The sequence below is a fragment of the Paroedura picta genome, chromosome 11, assembly GCF_049243985.1.
Source record: "Paroedura picta isolate Pp20150507F chromosome 11, Ppicta_v3.0, whole genome shotgun sequence".
Lineage (NCBI taxonomy): Eukaryota > Metazoa > Chordata > Lepidosauria > Squamata > Gekkonidae > Paroedura > Paroedura picta.
This window is the reverse complement of record NC_135379.1, coordinates 2,980,720-2,999,949: the sequence shown is the minus strand read 5'-3', so window position 1 is coordinate 2,999,949 and position 19,230 is coordinate 2,980,720. Positions and strand designations below refer to the sequence as shown.

Here is a 19,230-nt window from a genome sequence, read left to right as displayed (position 1 = left end):
TTCTGGTGTCTCATCTGGCTTCACCAACAGTAATGTGAATCCAGTAAGGCCTCCCAACACCCCATCGCCCTTCACAGCAGATCAGATGATGGGCCAACATTTAAAGATACTTAAATGTTTAAAATGCAGTTAGAACATATGGAAGACAATCATTAAGGAGAGTGTGTGGCTAGATATTATGGAACTACTGAGTAACCCTGTTTTCAATTCTTCTTCCAGTTGGTCGCATCATATTTCAGCTTTTCTCTGATGTATGTCCAAGGACTTGCAAAAACTTTCTTTGCCTGTGTACAGGTATGTTACTTTTCCACAGTCGTTCTTTAATATTTAGAGTTGCAGTTCAGTTGTTCAGTACATTTTGGCTGAGCCTTGAAGTATGTGGGAGAAGAGGTCAGGCTTGACCCTTCTCTCACTGTGGGTTGGGGCAGGTGTCACAAAGGCACCAGTCAGAATTTGAAAGATTTTTACTAGTAATGTCCTAATGGCTTTTGACAGTTCTGCAGTATCCACGGGCTCGTCTCCAAAATTATAAACATGAAATGATAGTTGCTACTCTCATTATTTTAACATGGGATCCCTTGCTGCTCTTGTAGTGCTTAGAGTGCCAGATGAGGATCTGGGAGGCCAGATTCAAATTCCCCCACTCTCGTGGAAGCCTGCTGGGTGACGTGAGGCCAGTCATGCACACTCAGCTTAACCTACCTCACAAGGTTGTTGTAAAGATAAAATGGAGGAAGGCAGAACAATGTAAGCCACTCACTGTTGAGAAAGATGTGGTATGTAGTAGATAAACTCTGTGAAACTACATTCTGTTTAAACCCTTATCTCCCAATGAGTACTTATGATAGAAAAACTACAGCCCTTAATTTAGAAACCTGGTTCTTTGTTTGATTTTAATAATTCCCTCTGTGTTTCTGTTGACTTGGAAAGCAAGGTTACTGCTGTAGGGTATTTAAGCTACTAAATTCACATGTAGTTTCTTCTTTGCAGGCGAAAAAGGAATTGGGAAAACAACTAGGAAAAAACTTTGTTACGAAGGTTCTACGTTCCACCGTGTGGTTAAAAACTTCATGATTCAAGGTGGAGACTTCAGTGAAGGTAATGCCTGAGTGACATTTTTATTTTTAGGCCTCATAATTATCATTTCTCTGGAACTGTTCATGCTAAAAATGAGTATTCAGATGGGATTCTTATTCCTGCCATGTTTTAAATACTGTGCCTCATATGCTGAAGCAGCCAATAAGCATAAAACATCCTAACAGTCATAAATATTAAATATATATTAAATAATATATTAAATATATTAAATAATTATTAACTTGCAACAATGAACTGCAAAAAAGAAACACCACAGATTCTAACGTAACTACGTCTACCTTTTTAAACCACCAGGTAATGGGAAAGGCGGCGAATCTATTTATGGTGGATATTTTAAAGGTAAGATCTAATAATCCTTGGCAGTTTCTTTGCTTCCATTTCGAGAGTTTTGATTCCTTATACGTTTAATGAGAAGGTCGACTTAGAACGCCTTTGCATGAAAGTAACGTTGCATGGAGATTATTTATGTGCATGAGCTTTAAAAAGACGTTTATTGTAATAATTAGCCTTTAACGGACAGAAAGAATTGCGGCTAACTTAGTTGGTTAAACGTGACTTCAGCATGGAGGCTAGGCAACTTGATTCATGACAACTCCTGTCTTCCTGCCTAAAACTGTCAACATATTCTTTTGTTTATAGAGAATGTGGTCTTTTGCAAAATGAAAAGGTAAGAGACAAAAGCGCAACACAAATTCAAACTCTGTTCCCCCCGCACCCTTCCTAGTAAATATACGGACCACTGACAGTGAATTTGTGGCTGGGTAAATGACGTCGCTCGGAAAGTGTAGTCTAAAGCTAGTTGGAGAGGCACTGAGGTTGCCTTCTGTTTGGACGAGGGGACTATTGGGATTTTAAACATGGGTCTTGAAGCAGGTTCTCTTCCCTCCCCACCCATCCCCACTCCACTCCCTGCCCTTCCAAGGTTTGTACGTTTATTGAATTCTGAAAATGCTTGTGGCATACTCTCTTCCTAGGAGTAATAAATCCACGTATGTTGTTAACTCTGAATAAACCCATTAAGGCTGCCCGTAATAGCAGTTGCTGCTTTTAGAGCAAAGACAGACCAGTTGTTGGTTGTGTCAAGAACAGGACCTTACGGTGATGCTTGCAGTATCAGCTGCAAACCAGTACAGAAGGAGTTTGGGTACGGCATACTGATCTGTGTGCCTTTTTTCCTACAGTGTGCATGGTTACTGAGGTTATGTTGCAATATAATACTGTTAGATGCCAGAAGATAGTGACCTTGAATAGCGGCCTGTTGACAAATCAGTGTTCTAAAAGGTTTTTGGTTCTTTTTCTCTTAAGATGTTTATGGTAGGTAAGTACAACTGTTCTGGTATTGTGTGTCTGTATTTTTGCCGTAAATACTGATGACTTAAAGGGAAAAAAAACTCATTTTCTTTATCTGTGTTTGCTCAAGACATCACCATGCTAATTTAATGTGAAAATATTTTAAATCCACTGAGACTGAAGCTGAAAAGATGTCATATGTGGTCTGCTCATGGCAATGTGTTTGTCATTAACTTTTGCATTTGCTTTTTTTTAAAAAATGGTACTTTGGGCTAAGCAGAGTGATCCACAGTTTGTGAGCTCCCTGGCAGGATTGGGAAGAAAAGTAATAAACTGCCAATTAGATTGGTTCAGGTTACTGGGGAAACAGCTGGCTGGTGTTTTTCAGCCTCTGCTGGCATTTACCCTTGTACCCCAGAGGAGGCTTGGGATATATCAGGGATGCCTGCCACCCTGCTTTTCAGAAAGTGGGTGGCACTGTTGTTAGGCAGGACATGCTAATGGCTACCCTGATCCAGATAAAAAAAGTTTTCCATGGCTGCACTAGCAGCTGCAGCTAGGCTTGGGAGGCATCGTTCCGTTTCAGGGATGCCATGAGCTTCTTTTGCAAAGCAGAGCCAGAGAGCTTTGTTCTAGGTTTAGAGCAGGGGTAGTCAAGCTGTGGTCCTCCAGATGTCCATGGACTACAATCCCCATGAGCCCCTGCCAGCGTTCGCTGGCAGGGGCTCATGGGAATTGTAGTCCATGGACATCTGGAGGACCACAGCTTGACTACCCCTGGTTTAGAGTACAGGGGTCTGAGCTGTTGCATGAGGTGAGAAGCCCTCTAAGCGCATTGTCCTTCCAGTGACTGGCTCAAATTTTGAGTCCAGCTGCACTTTTAAGACCAACAAGGTTTTATTCAAGGTATGGACCATTTGCATGCATGCACAGTTTGTCAGCCTGCCCAGGAAAGCTCATACCGTGAATAAAAGTTTGCTGGTCTTAAAAGTGTTCTGCAGGACTCGACTCAGACACTACCCACTGGACTCTGAATAAGGCTTCATGTGTTGAGTGCAGTTCCAAAGTGATTCTTTTGCCATGTGAGGAAGGAGGTATTGTGTTTGGTTCTGCCTCTCATGGCAGTTGTCGAAATCCCCAAGGTACCCATAGGCGTCATACGGTTGAGAACCTCTGATCTGCATACTCTTACAATGCAGTAGGTTTTCTTTTCAGAGTGGAAAATGTGTTTTATTGCCTCAAACTAGGGTTGCCATCCTCTAGGAGGGGCCTAGAGATCTCCCAGAATTACAACTGGACCCCAGACTGCTGAGATCAGTCACCCTGGGGCAAATGGGTGTTTTGGAGGGTCAACTCCATGTCATTGTAGCCTGCCAAGTTCCCTTCTCTCACTGAATCCTGCCCTCTTTGCCTGCTCCACCCCAAATCTCCAGGAATTTCCCAATCCAGGAACCCTAGCCCAGACACTTTTGGATGTTGCCAAAGGAATTGTGGTTGTTCTTCCATCTCTGGAAATGAACACCCTAAGGCAGGGGTAGTCAACCTGTGGTCCTCCAGATGTCCATGGACTACAATTCCCATGATCCCCTGCCAGCGTTTCCTGGCAGGGGCTCATGGGAATTGTAGTCCATGGACATCTGGAGGACCACAGGTTGACTACCCCTGCCCTAAGGAATCTTGCAGTTCAGTGGTGCAGGATATACTCTGCCTGATGGAGATCCTAGTTCTATCAGGGGCATTTTGTCTAGCAGCAGTAGGAAAATACTGGTACTTGAAACCTTGTTGGAAAGTGTTAAGTTGTTGGTGAGCAGGTGTGGTGTCCTGGTTAAAATACTGGATTACTGATTGATTGGTTGGTTGATTTATACCCTGCCTGTCTTGCCGTGCCAGCTCCCAACATTATTTCATTAAAAAACATACCATAAAAACATACACAGTAAATAAAAATCACATTACACTATCAAGTTAAACTTTAAAGACGTCATCCTAAAAACAATCATGCCAGTTGTATAGGCAATTTATTTGAGAGCTTCTTGGTTTCCAGGGGGGGTATCTGTATAGGGAGGGCTGTAGACAGTGTTTAACCAAAGTTGTCTGGCTGTTCCTTGGCTCCAATCAAGTGCCTGGCGGAAGAGATCTGCTTTAGTTCTTCCTGGAGCTCATTCCACCAGTTCAGGGCCGGGACCAAAAATGGCCCTGGTTGAGGTCAGATGGACTTCTTTTGGGCCAGGGATCACGAATTTGTTCCTACTGGACAATCTTTGTGTCCTTTGGGAGGCACCGTCAGCCAAGCTGCCCCAATGTGGCTTTGAAGGTCAACACGAGCTCCTTAGAGCCACGAAGATCTTGGTTTGGATTCCCTTGCACCCATTAGGTTCACTCCACGACATAAGCCAGTCGCTCTCTTTCAGCCTAAATTATTACACAAGGAGGCTGCAGAGGTGAAATGGAGGTGGGGAGGATTATGGGTGGAGGAGGGTGAGAGCCACACAGAGTGCCTGAACTGGTATAAGACGTAACCTCCCTGTATGTTTTATTTAAAAAGCTGTCCTGGGTCCTCTAATAAAAGGATCAAAAGTCTTGTGTCCTTTGATAGATGTTACTGTTACTGACATGCCGATTGCATAATACAGATATGCCGTTGCGGGCTGCGGAGAATTCCTCTTTGTAAAATTGTTGATCTTTCTGAAACAATTAAATTGGCTCAAAGACTCTGAGTAACCTCTCTCCTTCTTTTTCTTAAAACAGATGAAAACTTTATTCTGAAACACGACAGAGCCTTCCTTTTGTCAATGGCAAACAGAGGGAAACATACAAATGGTTCCCAGTTTTTCATGTAAGTACTTGTACTTTGAGAGTTGAGCTTTTTTTATATGGAGAAGCGCTGTTCATGAGAAAGATGGTATTGCTGATCTACCAACCTTTGAGCAAACAAACAAGAAGCTATAGACATTTTAGTATTTTTTTTCTGCTTATCTTTTCACATAATCTTTTTTTTTTAATCCCATTGATTTTTAATGTCTATGCTCTTCTGGATTACTTAGTTTGCTTGTCATCTTTAGCATACTAAAATATGCTGTTATAGACTTTACAAGCAAGAGAGAAAGTGTGTTCATAACGTTTTTACCACATTATGACATGTATTCGTACCCATACATTTTTCTTCACACATTGTGAATCCTGGAGTTACATTTGGTCTGTGCTACATCAAGCGACCAAAAATTGTACTCTAGTTTTTCTTACAAAGCTGATTCCAGTTTTGTAATTACATGATGAATATTTGATGGGCTGAACAACACAGTCAGAACGGAGGTGTTTAGAAATAAGGCATACTGAAGCTGGCAAATTAACTGCCCTGTAGTTCTTGATGTACTTATATTTATTTCAATGTTCTCTCCCTATCTGCTTTCAACTGTCTTCTGTTATTAGTAATAAAAAACAGAAACCAAAGTCTCCGTCCCAGTATTTAGTCACTGTAGTCTTCCGTTTTGTAGAAAAGGATTCTAGTTGCAGCACATCTCCATCCTGATATATCTCAGGCACTTTAATAGACTCACCATCTAATTTTCTGTATTCACATCTTCATAAACTTTGCCATCTTTCTTAATGAGTAAGAATGAATGGTGCTTCCTTGCCTTATTAAAGGGGGAAAAGTTGTACAGAAGAATTAAATTAAATTTCCTTGCCTGAACAGATTTGTTTTTCCATTATTGAACGAGGTTCAGATAAGAGGCATATTTAGGTTGTTTCCTAAAGGATGTCCCAAAAATGGAAAGCGGATATAACCACAAGAAGGATTTGGTATCTCTTTTGCTGGGGAGAGGTGGGTAGGTTTGTAGCGCATTGTCTTTATGCTCTAATTTAGCAGAAAGGTGTTTTTTTTCTTGCAACTTCAGGCTTACGTACCTCATATGTGAATACAGCGAACTGAAATAAATAGTTCACTGCTTTGACTACCTTATCCCTTTATTTATACTTTTCCATTTTTAAGCTTATCTGAACTTGAAAAAACAAACTACAATTATTGGTATGCTCACGAAGAAACTTCCCAAGGGCTCTAAAGTTTCTTTCAACTCATGTTGCAATATGTACGTATATCAGGACCGCACTATGGTGACAGAGGGAAAGAGCTCCTGTTTGATAGGTCACCATCTTTTTTTTAAAAAAAAAAGAGTTTTAATTTGTTGGCAAAAATATGTAAAATGCTGTTTATAAATAGGTTTATAGAGTGGCCTATTCCTAGGGCACTGAGGAAGGTAATTTAATGCAGACAGAGAGCCAGAGCTTGTGTCGTCTGCCAGGGTAGGAATGATTGGAGTGTCTCTTTATATTTACCCATTATGACCCATGCAGTGCTTTGTTGGACTCAACCCCAAAAATACTCAGCAGTCTATCACGGCCAGATTGTGTCCCGATTGAACCCTGCTTCCTTGGTGCAGTAATTTGAGAGGAACACATATTTAGATTTTATACTTGAATTAAAGCATAGACAGAACAGGACTGCAGGCCATCTAATGCGGTCAGCAGACTGATGCCAATGCTTATTTTCATTTCAAAAACTCCCCCAGCGCTCCGCATACTCAATGCAAAGTGCAGGCTGGCCCCGCCCACCTTGCCGTCTCTTACTAAGGGCTTTTGCCATTCAGCCAGGGCTCTGGTTTGCAGGAGCTGTGCTGCCCTTTGGGGCCTAGCCAAAGGTCCTGCATTGCAGGCCTGGCATGCAAAACCCCAGGCAAATGGAATTTGATATAGCTGTAGACATTGTTGTCCAAAATATGCAGACATTTATGCATTCTGTGTAATAAAAATATGCCAGTTAACTGAACACATGGTAAATTTTGCTCAGGTGGACCTTTGGCTGAATAAATTCTACACCCTCAAAATACACGATATGTCCTAAGACCGTTAATAATAATAATAATAATAATAATATTTTATTTCTAATCCACTCTTCCCCCGTGGTAAAATAACAGCGATTGATATTGTAAAACGTTCTATATCCACATTAGTTAAAATTGCCGCTGATTTCCCCATGGAGTGGCGTTGATGTTTCAGGCAGGGAGTCCAGAATTTCGGCGATATTTCTGACCTCGACCGTAGCCCCGTCGGAACAGCTCTGTTTGACTGGACCAGTACACATACGGACAGCCCAGCCCGGCCCAGTTGCTTGTTCTTGTGGTTGGACTCATTTTAGTCAAAGCAGTTCTGTAGAATGCACGGGTACAATTATTAGCTAGCCATGTGCATTTTGGTTCCCAAAGTCCGGCAAGTTCTGTGTGGCATATGTTCATGGAGATAATACTTGAATATTTGTTCGTTTTTTCTCAGCACTGCTGTCATATGGAACAACCTTAGGCTGTTAGTTGTGACTTGTGGTGAGGGCTACGAAGGCCTACCGTTGCTTTGCTGCTCAGCCTGAAATGCGCTGTGTGGCTAAATGCAGGCTAAAACCAGTCTTTAGGCTAATACCAAAATTATTGTTTGTGCCAGAAGTTTGAGAGCGAAGCAGAAATTCAAACCATTTTTGTGTGTGTGCGCAGGGGGGGGGGGATTTATTCTTTTGTTTGGAAGGATCCGCAAGAAGCTTAGCTAAAGACTCAAAGCACCACGTAGAGAGTTCTGCATGCCTTTACAGTCCCTTCCCTCTACAAATCAAAGGATGGAAAGTAGTGCAGTGAGGGAAATCAGCCACCTCTGTCTGAAATCAGGTATGTTTTCTGCTCTTGGGCCCAGTTGGACGGATCGTGGCCAATGTTTTGTGCCTTATGTGGCGCAGAGTGGTAAGGCAGCCGTCTGACAGCTTTGCCCATGAGGCTGGGAGTTCAATCCCAGCAGCCGGCTCAAGGTTGACTCAGCCTTCCATCCTTCCGAGGTCGGTAAAATGAGTACCCAGCTTGCTGGGGGGTAAACGGTAATGACTGGGGAAGGCACTGGCAAACCACCCCGTATTGAGTCTGCCAAGAAAACGCTAGAGGGCGTCACCCCAAGGGTCAGACATGACTCGGTGCTTGCACAGGGGATACCTTTACCTTTACCTTTAGGATGTGTTAGTTATCCCATGGGGATGTCTCAGTGTCCCAGACTGAGTTGCAGTAGTTCCTATTGCACAAGCATATCCCACTCTCCGACATACTGGTCAGGATCTGAAGAGTCACAGCAGAGTGTTGTGCCCAAGAAAAGGTTTATCGAGGGGCATTCTGCCAGCGGTTTGTAGTATGGGAGAGAGGGGGCAGAGAAGAAGAAAACCACCCAGCTGTGTGCTTGCAAATCCTTGGGATGGCTTAAAATAGCTCTTTGGATTCTGGCCGTGTAACCTGCGAACAATTGTCTACTGTTTCAGTTTGAGAGTTTTTGACAGCGTTGCTTGTAGCTATAGTGGGCCATGAGCTGTGCACTTAACCCCCCCCCCCCCTTACACACACACACACAATATTTGACAGCTAAACACTTAGTCCTGAGAAGAAGTCTTTGTTGAAACATGTTGCTGACACATAGCTGGGCTCGCTCAGGCTTTCTTCTTAACGATTGTTGACGTTTGGCATACAGAGTTGTCTCTTTCTAAGACAGGCCCTGATTCTGGAAGCTAGAATTATGGTCCCCAGCAGCTGGCGTTTTCCCAGCGTCTGCTGCTTGCTTACTAAAGGCTAATTGAATTCTATTTAAATGTCAGTGAGATGGAAGCCTTCAGGTCATGCCCATGGACTTGGGGCTTGGGGGAAAAAGATGTTTTTGGGGCCCTCCCCTGTTTTGTTTTATGATGCAAGTTGTGAAGCAGCCTTCCTCTGTTGTAGCCGTTTTCACAACTCCCTTTCTTTGCGCCCCAGTGAATTATTAATATGGCAGATGGATATTGTTTAATATCCTTTTTAAAAAGCTGTAATCCAAGGCCTACACATGGTCTTAATTTAGCCCCGAATAATCCTGTTGGATTATCATAACGCCTTAATTAATTAACCAAATTAAGCCGGAGTGTGTGTTTCATTTTTATTTTTGCATGATATAGATCTTAATGTGAATTGGTGGTGGGCCTTAAAGTGATTCTGTTACTGATCATCAGTTTTAATAAATAACAAGTACTATTAGCCCTCCAGTGTGAAATCTGTGCAGTGTCTTTCAGTGCATTGGAAACTGCGACTGACGTTATCACGTATCGCATGTCTTTGCACCATTGTTTCTCTCTTGGCACAGAGAGGTTTTTAGGGTTAATACGGGTGCTCACTGGTTCCAGTGGACCAGAACAATCCAGCCTATCAAGATTAGGGATGCTTGCTCACGAGTAACGCTTCCTGTTTTTGTTTGACTTTCTCCTTTATGCTTGATCTTAATCTGTGGAATCTTTCTGCCTCTAACCTTTTTGGATAGGTTGTTTGTTTTTCAGGGATGGATTAAGGGTCTCCACAGTGAGGGTCTAGCCGCCTGTAAAATTATGAGTTCCTGCATTTTTAGCATTCTTTACTAGCAAATCATCATTACTCTAGTCTCGTGTATAACAGAATGAAGAAGCATGACATCGCATACAGTATAAATCAGGGGGAATCAAACTGCGCCCTTCCATTCCCTAGCAGGGACTCATGGGAATTGTAGTCCATGGACATCTGAAAGGCCGCAGTTTGACTACCCCTGGTATAAACGCATCCTCAGATGACTTCAGTTTAAATCCACACATGTGCAGCTGCATATTTTTAAAAGTCATAGGAAAGAATAAATGCTTTTCTAGGTAGATTTTTAGTAGAATCCATCCAACACAGTGCCACCTTAGGGCATATACAGAATGCTTTTTCATAGATGTAAGCAGAACTTACTACAAATTTCCAACTAGAAACCTAAAAGAAAATTTAGAGCCCTGTAATTTTTTCTTTTTTTAATGTCCTTGGTTTTACATACACTTTGGGAAACTGCTTACACTTGGAAATTATTTTAGATTTGTATTAAACGTAGACTCGAATTTGTTTGGAATTGTACTACAATTTATTTCTTGCCATTTTTGTGTAAAATTTACAGAAACAGTGTTACATCGTGCGCTCCAAAGGTAATGTCTCATTCCTCTAAGGCTGTGTTCTTTCTCTTCTTTCTGTCTTTCTTGTCCTTTTTTCTGATCATATGTGCATTGAATCTTGTGCTGTTGAAGTTCTTCCAGGGGTAGGGGGGATGGAGGAGAAGGCAGTATGAACTTTGAGGGAGATGGCTGGTCTTTATGACAGAAATTTTATTTTCTAACCCATATATACTGTCTACTTTCCTTCTCTCAACTTGCTAAATTGCTGGGGCTACTGCGTAACTGATGTTACTGTCAATCCATTGGTCAGTTATAAGTAGAGAGTTAGCTTCCTGTAGGGAAAGAGTTCTATCAGGGGCTGTAGGCCCAGCATTTCTAAGCAACTTTGACCTTCATTAGTTGTACCTAAAGCTTTGGGGGAAAGTGTAGGATGGGTACTTCACTATTGTTATGCTCCATTTAGAATTGTGCAGCAGAGTTTCTGTAGAAGAATTGCTGGTTAAATATACATTGGTTATGTAGCACCACCCACCTTATTTAACCCGTTGCCAATGCAGAGATTTCAGATTTACTGGAACATCAGCAAGTTCAAGGGAAAATTAAAATATTGTAATAGTTCTTCCAGTTATTGAAAGGTACAGTGTGTTTTGTCTCCTTCGTTGGCTTTTTGAAAATGTTAATACTTGTATGTGAGTAATAGAAAGGCAATGTTAAAGTCACTTAAAAGTATAACCCAAACAATTGTTTGGTGGGGAGAACTTTTCACACAGAATAGATGATTAAATATCCTTGTTCCTCTGGAAGTGTTTGGGATTGGTTAAATCTTTGATACTTCTCCCTACCAGCAAGTTCAAGTCACAGTTGTACAGATAATGGAACTGAAGCAGAAGGGTGTGTAATAAGTCATCCAGCATATACATGGGCTTTTCCATATCCTCATTTTCCTTGCTTGTAAGTTCCTGTTTCTTCAAGGCAGGGGAAATTGTTCCTCATGTATTTTGCCGTCTCATGGTTAATTCGATATTACACTGGTTTATGTTCAGCATGTCTCCTGAAGTCTTTATGCCAGATGCAAACCAGTGTAATATCGAATTGACCACTGGGGGGAGCAAAACACATGTGGAACGGGGGACGGACCCTGAAGAAACAGAAACTTACAAGCGAGGAAAATGACAATGTGGAAAATCCCTATAATGGGAGCAAGATGTGTTTCTGGGGCCAAATCTCCACCTTTTCACAGGTCCACCTGTATGGAGAGCAAAATTAGGGAATTATGTATCTATTAGAGTGAATTCATGTTTTATCCTGGTGTAAAACTGCTTCTGTGTCACCCACCTAATTGAGCCAGAAGTAACCACAGCAGGATAATGCACGAAGCACCAGCTATCAGCAAGGTGTAGGTTACTTGGCATTGCATTCTGTTCCTCGTCAGGTTGGTCTCCCAAGACACTTGAGCATATGCTTAATGTCCTCTGTGGTGCTTTTTAATTTCCATGAAGGTAAAAACACATGCCTCCATGGATCACTGAATAGAAACCGAGGACTTTTCTGGTCATTTAACGAGATTTACTATTCTCTTCATTGCACAGCACAAAACATCCAGTCCTTATTTCACTGAGAACTGGATAATAAATCAGCTGATGTATGGAAACTGCCATGTTTGCAGGAAACTATAATAATATTTTGAAACTGTGGCATACGTTAAGGCCGCTTCGGAGGAATAACCTTACTGCTCTGCATTAGTTTCTGGCATTTTGCTACAGAAAGGCTCTTTTTTTGACCCAAAGAAGAGGCACGTATTCTAATCTAGTTGTATTTCCCCCTTCCCTAAGGTTTGTGGCTCCATCCTCTTGCAGAGTTCTGCCCTTGAACTACTTTGACAGAAGGGAACTATTGGAGCATAGCTCGTGTGTAACTATTGGGTATTTGGACTGAAGGGGCTCAGTAGTGACTGGGGTACCACTTTGGATGAATACAATTTTCAGATAATTCATTTAGCTCCAAATGCACACACTGTTTCCAGAAACCATGTTGAACATTGTTAGAAGTTGCAGGAATGACTTTGAAATCCTTTGTAATACTTGGAATGCAGTTAGTTGATTCATGAGGTTTCTGTTGTAACTTCAAGTCAGTCTTCCTGCAGTTTAGTTTGAAAGCCATAGTTTTGATGCTGTAAAGTATCTTTCCATCACACATACAACAAATTATGGTAAGACTTTCAAGGCCATGTTAGTTTTTCCAGGTCTGTTTTTCCCCCCAGAAAGAAATGGATGAATGAACAGACTTTAAGTAGATACAGAAAAAACAATCCAGAGTTTCAGGGGTCAAAAGGAGCGGAATGACCAGTGCAATTTTGCACTGGCTTCTCCCTTTCTAAAGTGGGCTAGAGCAGGAATCTGCTTAGGAATCAGTGTGTGAACTTGTTTGACGCTTAGTCCATAAATATAGCGGTTGCTGCAGTGCAGACTCTAACGAAAAGATCAGGAGTTGATGAATAGACCCAGAAGCATGGACACAGATAAGCAGTTTTGTGGAGTCTTTGGTTTTATGTCTGTCTCTGCCTTTGTGTGTATGAGTTGACTGTTAAAGGTTACATAGCGCTAGGCAACAAAGACAGAAACAGCACCAACATGGATTATTTCAGCTCTGTTGTCAAGAAATGTAAGGCCCAGCAGATTGCCATAGCTGAGGTGATCGAAGGGAACTCTGCAGCTCCCCAACACCCCCCTGCTGAGGTTTCAGGTATGGAGTGTAATGAAGTAGGGGGAATTGGTGGCATTTCTGCCTCTCGCAGTGTGAACTGCAGGTGTTCATAAAGGAAAGAGGAGGTATCTTCTGGCATTGTTCCCATTGGCTGTGCAGATCTCAGGTCACTCACAAGAGAGGTCTCTGCCGCTCACTCGTGGCCTTTTGGGGGTTACAGTGGCCTGTACAAAGAAGATGACAGCAAAGGTTCCTTCTGTGGATTTCCTAGGCAGTAGAGGAATACAGCTCTCTTTGCGATCGGTTGCTCAGTTGCAGCCATGGTGAAACCAAGGAGTTGTGTTTTTTTAAAAAATGTATATATTTATGTACATTGTATGCATGTAACCAGAAAAACTGACGTGTGACACTTGTAATGTTAATCACTACTAAAACATAATGTATTCCTTGTTATTTAGTATGACTCAGATGTTAGCGTATAAAACAATTAACTACGTTCTGTTTTTTTTTCTTCCTTTACTTTTTTTTTTGTTTTGTTTTATGTGCCATTCTGCCTTTTTCCCTCCTCATCTGAACACCTGATTTTTTTTCCTTCCCCCCAAAATCATCTCATGCATGTTGGTGTTATGCAGAACTACAAAGCCCGCGCCTCATCTTGACAAGTAAGACACTTTTTAAAAAATGCCTACATTCTTATCCTGTGCCCCACAAACTTGGAAACTTCTCAGCCTGCCGGCTGTGCACACAAGTATCGCCTTCTAAGTCCGTTGAAGTCGATGGGCTTAGAAGGGTACAGCTCTGCTTAGGATTGCACTAGAGTTGCCCTGAGGATAAAATGCAGCAGTGAGGGCAGGAAGAACATGAGGTGGTGTTGGGACGTGCCATCAAGTCACAGATATGGCAATCTCCATAGGGCTTTCAAGGCAAGAGTCGAACAGACGTGGTTTGCCGTTCTCTGCCCCCACGTGGCAACCCTGGACTCCTTTAGTCGACTCCCGTTCAAGTCCTCCCCAGGCCAAGCCTTCTTAGCTTCCTAGCTCTGACAGGATCAGACTAGCAGGGGCCATGCAGGTCAGTGTGACCATGGACTACTTATAAATTCGTACCCTGCCTTTCTTGTTAGCTCAAGGCAGCTTACAAACAGTAATTAAAACACTACATGTTTAAACCAAATAAAATTTGAAATGTCAGATATTTCTCCCCCCCCCTCCTTAAAAGGCACCCTGCTGCTGCTATCCCTTCTGCAAGCCAAGCAGATGCTGTGCTTGCAGAGCCTTCTAAGGACCTCCATTGAGGGGGCTCCCCTCACCTCTCAAGGGAGCCCATTCCTCAGAATAGGAACCATAATGGAAAAGGCCTGGGTTCTGGCTGATGCCAGGCAGGCCATCCTGACTGGGGGAGCAACCAATGAGTAGCAGCCTGAAGAATGAAACACAGTAATGTGTGTTCTCTGCCTTGAGGTGCCAGTAGGAAAACCAGGATAAATATATGAGATATGATAAAATGACTGGGGAAGTCATTTTGCTGTATTGTATCATGCTCATTTCAGAGGGCTCCTTGCATGAGTGATTTGTAGTGATTACTAGGAACGGGCACGAACTGGGTCACAAACTAAAGTCTGTCACAAATTTTGGCCTGTTTGTGGTTTGCAAAGCAGTATTCACAAACTGAAGAGCCATCACAAACTTTTGCAAATTTTGATGCCGTTCATGGCAGTTTGTGAAGCACAGAAAGCAGGGGGTTAATGTCTCTGAGCCATTTAAACTCCTGCTTACTGCTCTTCCTGAAAAACTGCTGAGCAGCCAGAAGTTCCCCATTGCTCAGAGCCATCTAAGCTGCTTTCTGCTCCCCGCAAAAAGCCCTGAGGAACAGAAAGCGGGGATCATGAACCAATACGAACCAGTTCAGTTCACAAACCAACCTCCTGGTTCATTTAGATTCATGGTTCGGTTCGTGGTCTAGCCATGAACCAGTTTGTATGCATCCTTGGTGATGATAGCCTGCAGTACGTGTAGCAGCCCTACCTTTAAAAAAAGAGAATACAGACCCTTAGAAACTCTGAATATCCTGGGCATTAAGAAGGCATTAATGTTTATGAAATAAACAATATCCACACCAAAAACATACTTTCAAGTCATATGCATTCTTCGCGAACAGCTTGTTCTAATAGGAGCTATTCCCTTCCAAACAGAAAAGTTGCCCTGAGGGTACCTTGCCCTCCTCCTGTCAAGCGTGTAACATTTTTGTGGCTATTGCTAAGGCTTCACAATTCCCCCCTCCCTAATTAATACCTGTGTATGTAATTAAGATTGCTTAATTGATGGCTCAGTTATAGGTCTGGCCAGTAATTCTGGGTAAGAATGACATCTGTTGGGTGACAATTTTAAGGAGCAGTGTGTGTCTAAACAGCCTTCTTCTTGCACCTTCTGTTTCCCACAGCGTGCACGTTGTCTTCGGACTGGTTATTTCTGGCTTTGAAGTCATAGAGCAAATTGAAAACTTGAAAACCGATGCTGCCAGCAGGCCATACGCAGACGTGCGAGTAATTAACTGTGGGGTGCTGGTCACGAAATCAGCAAAGACTGGTAAGCCGTGACAGTCGAGCTTGAAGACGTACAGAATGCATGGGCAGAGAATTTAGTATGAGTCCTTGGGAGGAGCCTTGGCCCAGTGGCGGAGCATCTTCTTGGCATGCAGAGAAGCCCAGGTTCCGTCCCTGGGATCTCCAATTAAAAGAACATTATTTATTATTTAATGTGATGCCATGTGTGTAATATAGCCAGAATAGTTTAAGGTTTTCTGGCTGGCAGGCAAGAGATGTTCAGATGTTGCCGTTGTCTGCCTCTGTGTTGCAACCCAGGTATTCTTTGGAGGTGGCCTTGTCTGTGCTATCCAGGTCAGGTAGTCAAAAGAAGCTGTTTTTTTATACACCCATGTGAAAGTACAGCTCACCTTGTCGTAGAGGACAGTGCTTGGTGTGGTCTTCCAGCCATCCCTTGGCTGCATGCACAACCCTTATGGATTTAGGGCTCTTGGAAGGGGTCAGGGAAGCATTCTCTATCCTCTCATAGCAAGCACTGGCCCAATGAGTAGGTGCATGGCTGCAGTCTAGCTAGAGTAGAATGGGTGCCTGCTTCTTCAGATCCAGAATGTTGTACTCGAGGGCATCACCGAAATGCCTCCCCTTGTATCGCCCAAAGTGTTAGAGAAGAAGAGGAAGGCCTCTCCCCACTCCGAAGCTTCAGATACATCCAGCAGCAGCTCCTCCACTTCATCGGACTCTTCGTCCGCCAGCAACTCCGACGATGAGCGAACCAGGAAGAGGAAGCGCAAGAGGAGAACCAAAGCCAAGCAGCCGAGGAAACGAAGAAGGGAGGAGAGAAAGAAAGAAGAGCCCAAGAGCAAACGGGCCTCAGGCCAAAGGAGGTATTGGAGAAACTGCCCGGGGTATTTGCAGAAGTCGGGGTGCTGGCTTTACAGATTGTGAAAAACGTTTTGAGCTACCAATGCATCTGGAGACACTTTAATCAAGTTCTGGGGGAAACGTCAATCAATCCTGGGGGAAACGTGATACATTTTGAGGGAGGTTTTGTCGAGCAAGTTAAAGCGCAGGATCTAGACTGGGCTGCAGCTCCTTGCACTTGGGTGGTTTGAAAAGAGCTGACCTCGGGAGATGTTCTGACAGCCTCATCTAGCACGTGCTCTAAAAACTGCTCTCTTTCCATCCAGTCATTCTGACAAAAGTGAAGCAAATGAAAAATTGGCAGACCTGAACGCAAAAAGGGACAAGCCGGTTGTCCGTCCAGAAGAAATTCCTCCGGTGCCTGAAAATCGATTTTTGCTGAGGAGAGATGCACCAGTGGTGACCACGGAGCCTGAGAAGTATGGCACGAGCTTTCTTCCTTGTCTTCATCCCTTCTTTCTGGGGCTCTTTCCTTACCGGCTTCCTGTAATCCCTGAGCCAGTGTAGGTGTTTCTAGTTATTCTCCTGGGAATGGCAGTCCATTGCCCCTCCTATAAACAGGAGTCTTTCTTCAAGGCAGAACTTCAGATGTCCAATTTATCAGGCCCATCTTAGGGAACACATGAAACAATGGGTCTTCCTTGTACAAGGCCGCACAATGACTGTTCCTTTTCCTGTGGGTGAAAATTCCTGTAGCTGAAACGAGGAAAACAAATGCTGGTTTTGAACCTCTAGAAGCCTGTGCCATGGGCCAGTTGGGCATAAATAAGCAGTTGTCTGTTATTGTTGGAGTGACAGGGCCTCTGGAGTGGGAGGGCTTCTGGAGTTCTGGTCTTGTGGGTGGACCTCCTGGTGGCCCCTGGGTTTTGGCCACAGTGTGACAGTGTCAGCATGGGCCTGATCCAGCCAGGCTTTTCTTGAATTATTGTGAGTCCCTTGGCCAGCAAAGTCCAAGATTTAACATTTTGAATGCAGGAAAACAGCTTTCTGGTTTTGTAGAGCTGATGTCCTCATGCTTGCATTTTTGTTCTTAACGTTTAAGGAAGCCCGTCGACGTAGCACCAGCTTTAACGGCCCAGAAGCCCTCAGTGTCTAAATCCGGAAGGAAAATCAGAGGAAGAGGCACGATAGTATGTTTTTCATAGTATATTTCCCTTTACTTTGGCTGCAGTTGAAAAAGTAAAATGTGTCTTGCTTGTTTGGGCAATTTAATTGTGTGTATGTTTCTCAATAGCAGGGGTAGTCAAACTGCGGCCCTCCAGATGTCCATGGACTACAATTCCCATGAGCCCCTGCCAGCATTCACTGGCAGGGGCTCCTGGGAATTGTCCATGGACATCTGGAGGGCCGCAGTTTGACTACCCCTGATCAATAGCAATAGCTTTTTTTGGTGGAGAGAAGCCTGTAGAATTCCCCGGTTATTCTTGGGTGGTGAAAGGAGAGAAGCTGGTGCCACGGTGAACAGATAATCATGTGCTAGGGCAGGGGTCCCCAACAATAGTGCCCATGGGTGCCATGGTGCCTGCCAATCCCTCTCTTGGCGCCCAACACTTGTTTTAGAAAGTGTGAGGGGCTAGATGGGACATTTGTCCATCAGGGCTTCTGATTGGCTATGCAGGTTAAACATAGTTATGCCTTGTTAAACATAGCTTCTGCTTGAAATGTCAAACGGTCACTATTAGGGTTCTGTATAACCTCATTCCCTGGAATTTTGCAGTCCTGTTTTGTGTTATGGATTCTGCATTACCCCTTTTTGTAACCCTGCTGCTTGCGCTTCTCTAGCGATACCACACGCCGCCTCATTCTCGCTCGTGTTCAGAATCTGACAATGAGGGAAGCAGTGAAACTCCCCCACACTGGAAAGAAGAAATGCAGAGGTTAAGAGCATACAGGCCACCGAGTGGAGAGAAGTGGAGCAAAGGGGACAAGTAAGATCCTTCCAGAAACATAAAGGTTGCTTAAATGACTTATCTTGGGTGAAGAATGAACTCTTTAAAAGGCGTGGAAAGAATGTCAGGCTACAGTGGACGTGCAGATCCTAATTTAGTAGTAGTCGAAAAAGATGTTTTAATGTCAGAATCGTTCAAATGAGAGCTTGGGGGCTAAATCTACCTGCCTACCTGTTTTGCATATGGCTTGTATCTTGTAGAACTAGGGAAGCAAACGCTCGGATGACGGTGACACGTATTTCTGTTACATTTTTGTGCTAGAACTACTTTTGTGGCAAAACACTTGAATTCTGAAGAGCAAAGATCGAGTCCAGTGGCATTTTTAAGACCAGGAGGCCATACACAATATTATACCTTGAATAAAACTTGGTTGGTCTTAAAGGTGCTCCTGGACACACTTTGTTCTGCCACTTCAGACCAAGACAGTGACCCACCTGAATCTAACTTTAAAGCACATGAACTTATGAATTCATGCGTCCCTGCAGTGGATTTTAAAAGGGGGATGAAAATGCATCTTCTGAAAAATCTTTTGAATACTTTTGTAGCTCACATTCTCTGCCAAAATGCCTGATAGCTTTACGATGACATGATTTAAAATTGCATGCAAAACTTTGAAGTGTGCTAAAAATAGAGCATGTAACCCAAATATCAGTAGCTCAGGTACAGCAGAAACAAAGAAGCAAGCTAATCAAAAGAAAGGGAACTTACTAATTAAAACTTGGGAAAGTATG

At 43.2% G+C, this 19,230-nt stretch overlaps 1 protein-coding gene across 6 annotated transcripts in view; it reads left to right on the top strand.

Moving 5' to 3' along the window:
• Positions 1–19,230, top strand: part of NKTR (natural killer cell triggering receptor) — a 34,780-nt gene that overhangs the window by 6,987 nt on the left and 8,563 nt on the right. For 2 of the 6 annotated variants that reach the window (XM_077304010.1, XM_077304011.1), the window contains exons 3-12: positions 220–294; positions 991–1,098; positions 1,393–1,437; positions 5,137–5,224; positions 13,720–13,749; positions 15,527–15,672; positions 16,288–16,513; positions 16,817–16,969; positions 17,593–17,680; positions 18,333–18,478. In XM_077304010.1, the coding sequence (XP_077160125.1) occupies positions 220–294; positions 991–1,098; positions 1,393–1,437; positions 5,137–5,224; positions 13,720–13,749; positions 15,527–15,672; positions 16,288–16,513; positions 16,817–16,969; positions 17,593–17,680; positions 18,333–18,478 (1,105 nt within the window). Of the gene's footprint in view, positions 1–219; positions 295–984; positions 1,099–1,392; positions 1,438–1,737; positions 1,766–3,157; positions 3,864–4,039; positions 5,225–10,272; positions 13,750–15,526; positions 15,673–16,287; positions 16,514–16,816; positions 16,970–17,592; positions 17,681–18,332; positions 18,479–19,230 lie in introns of those variants that run through there. The other 4 variants (XM_077304012.1, XM_077304014.1, XM_077304013.1 and 1 more) reach the window with 4 other exon arrangements.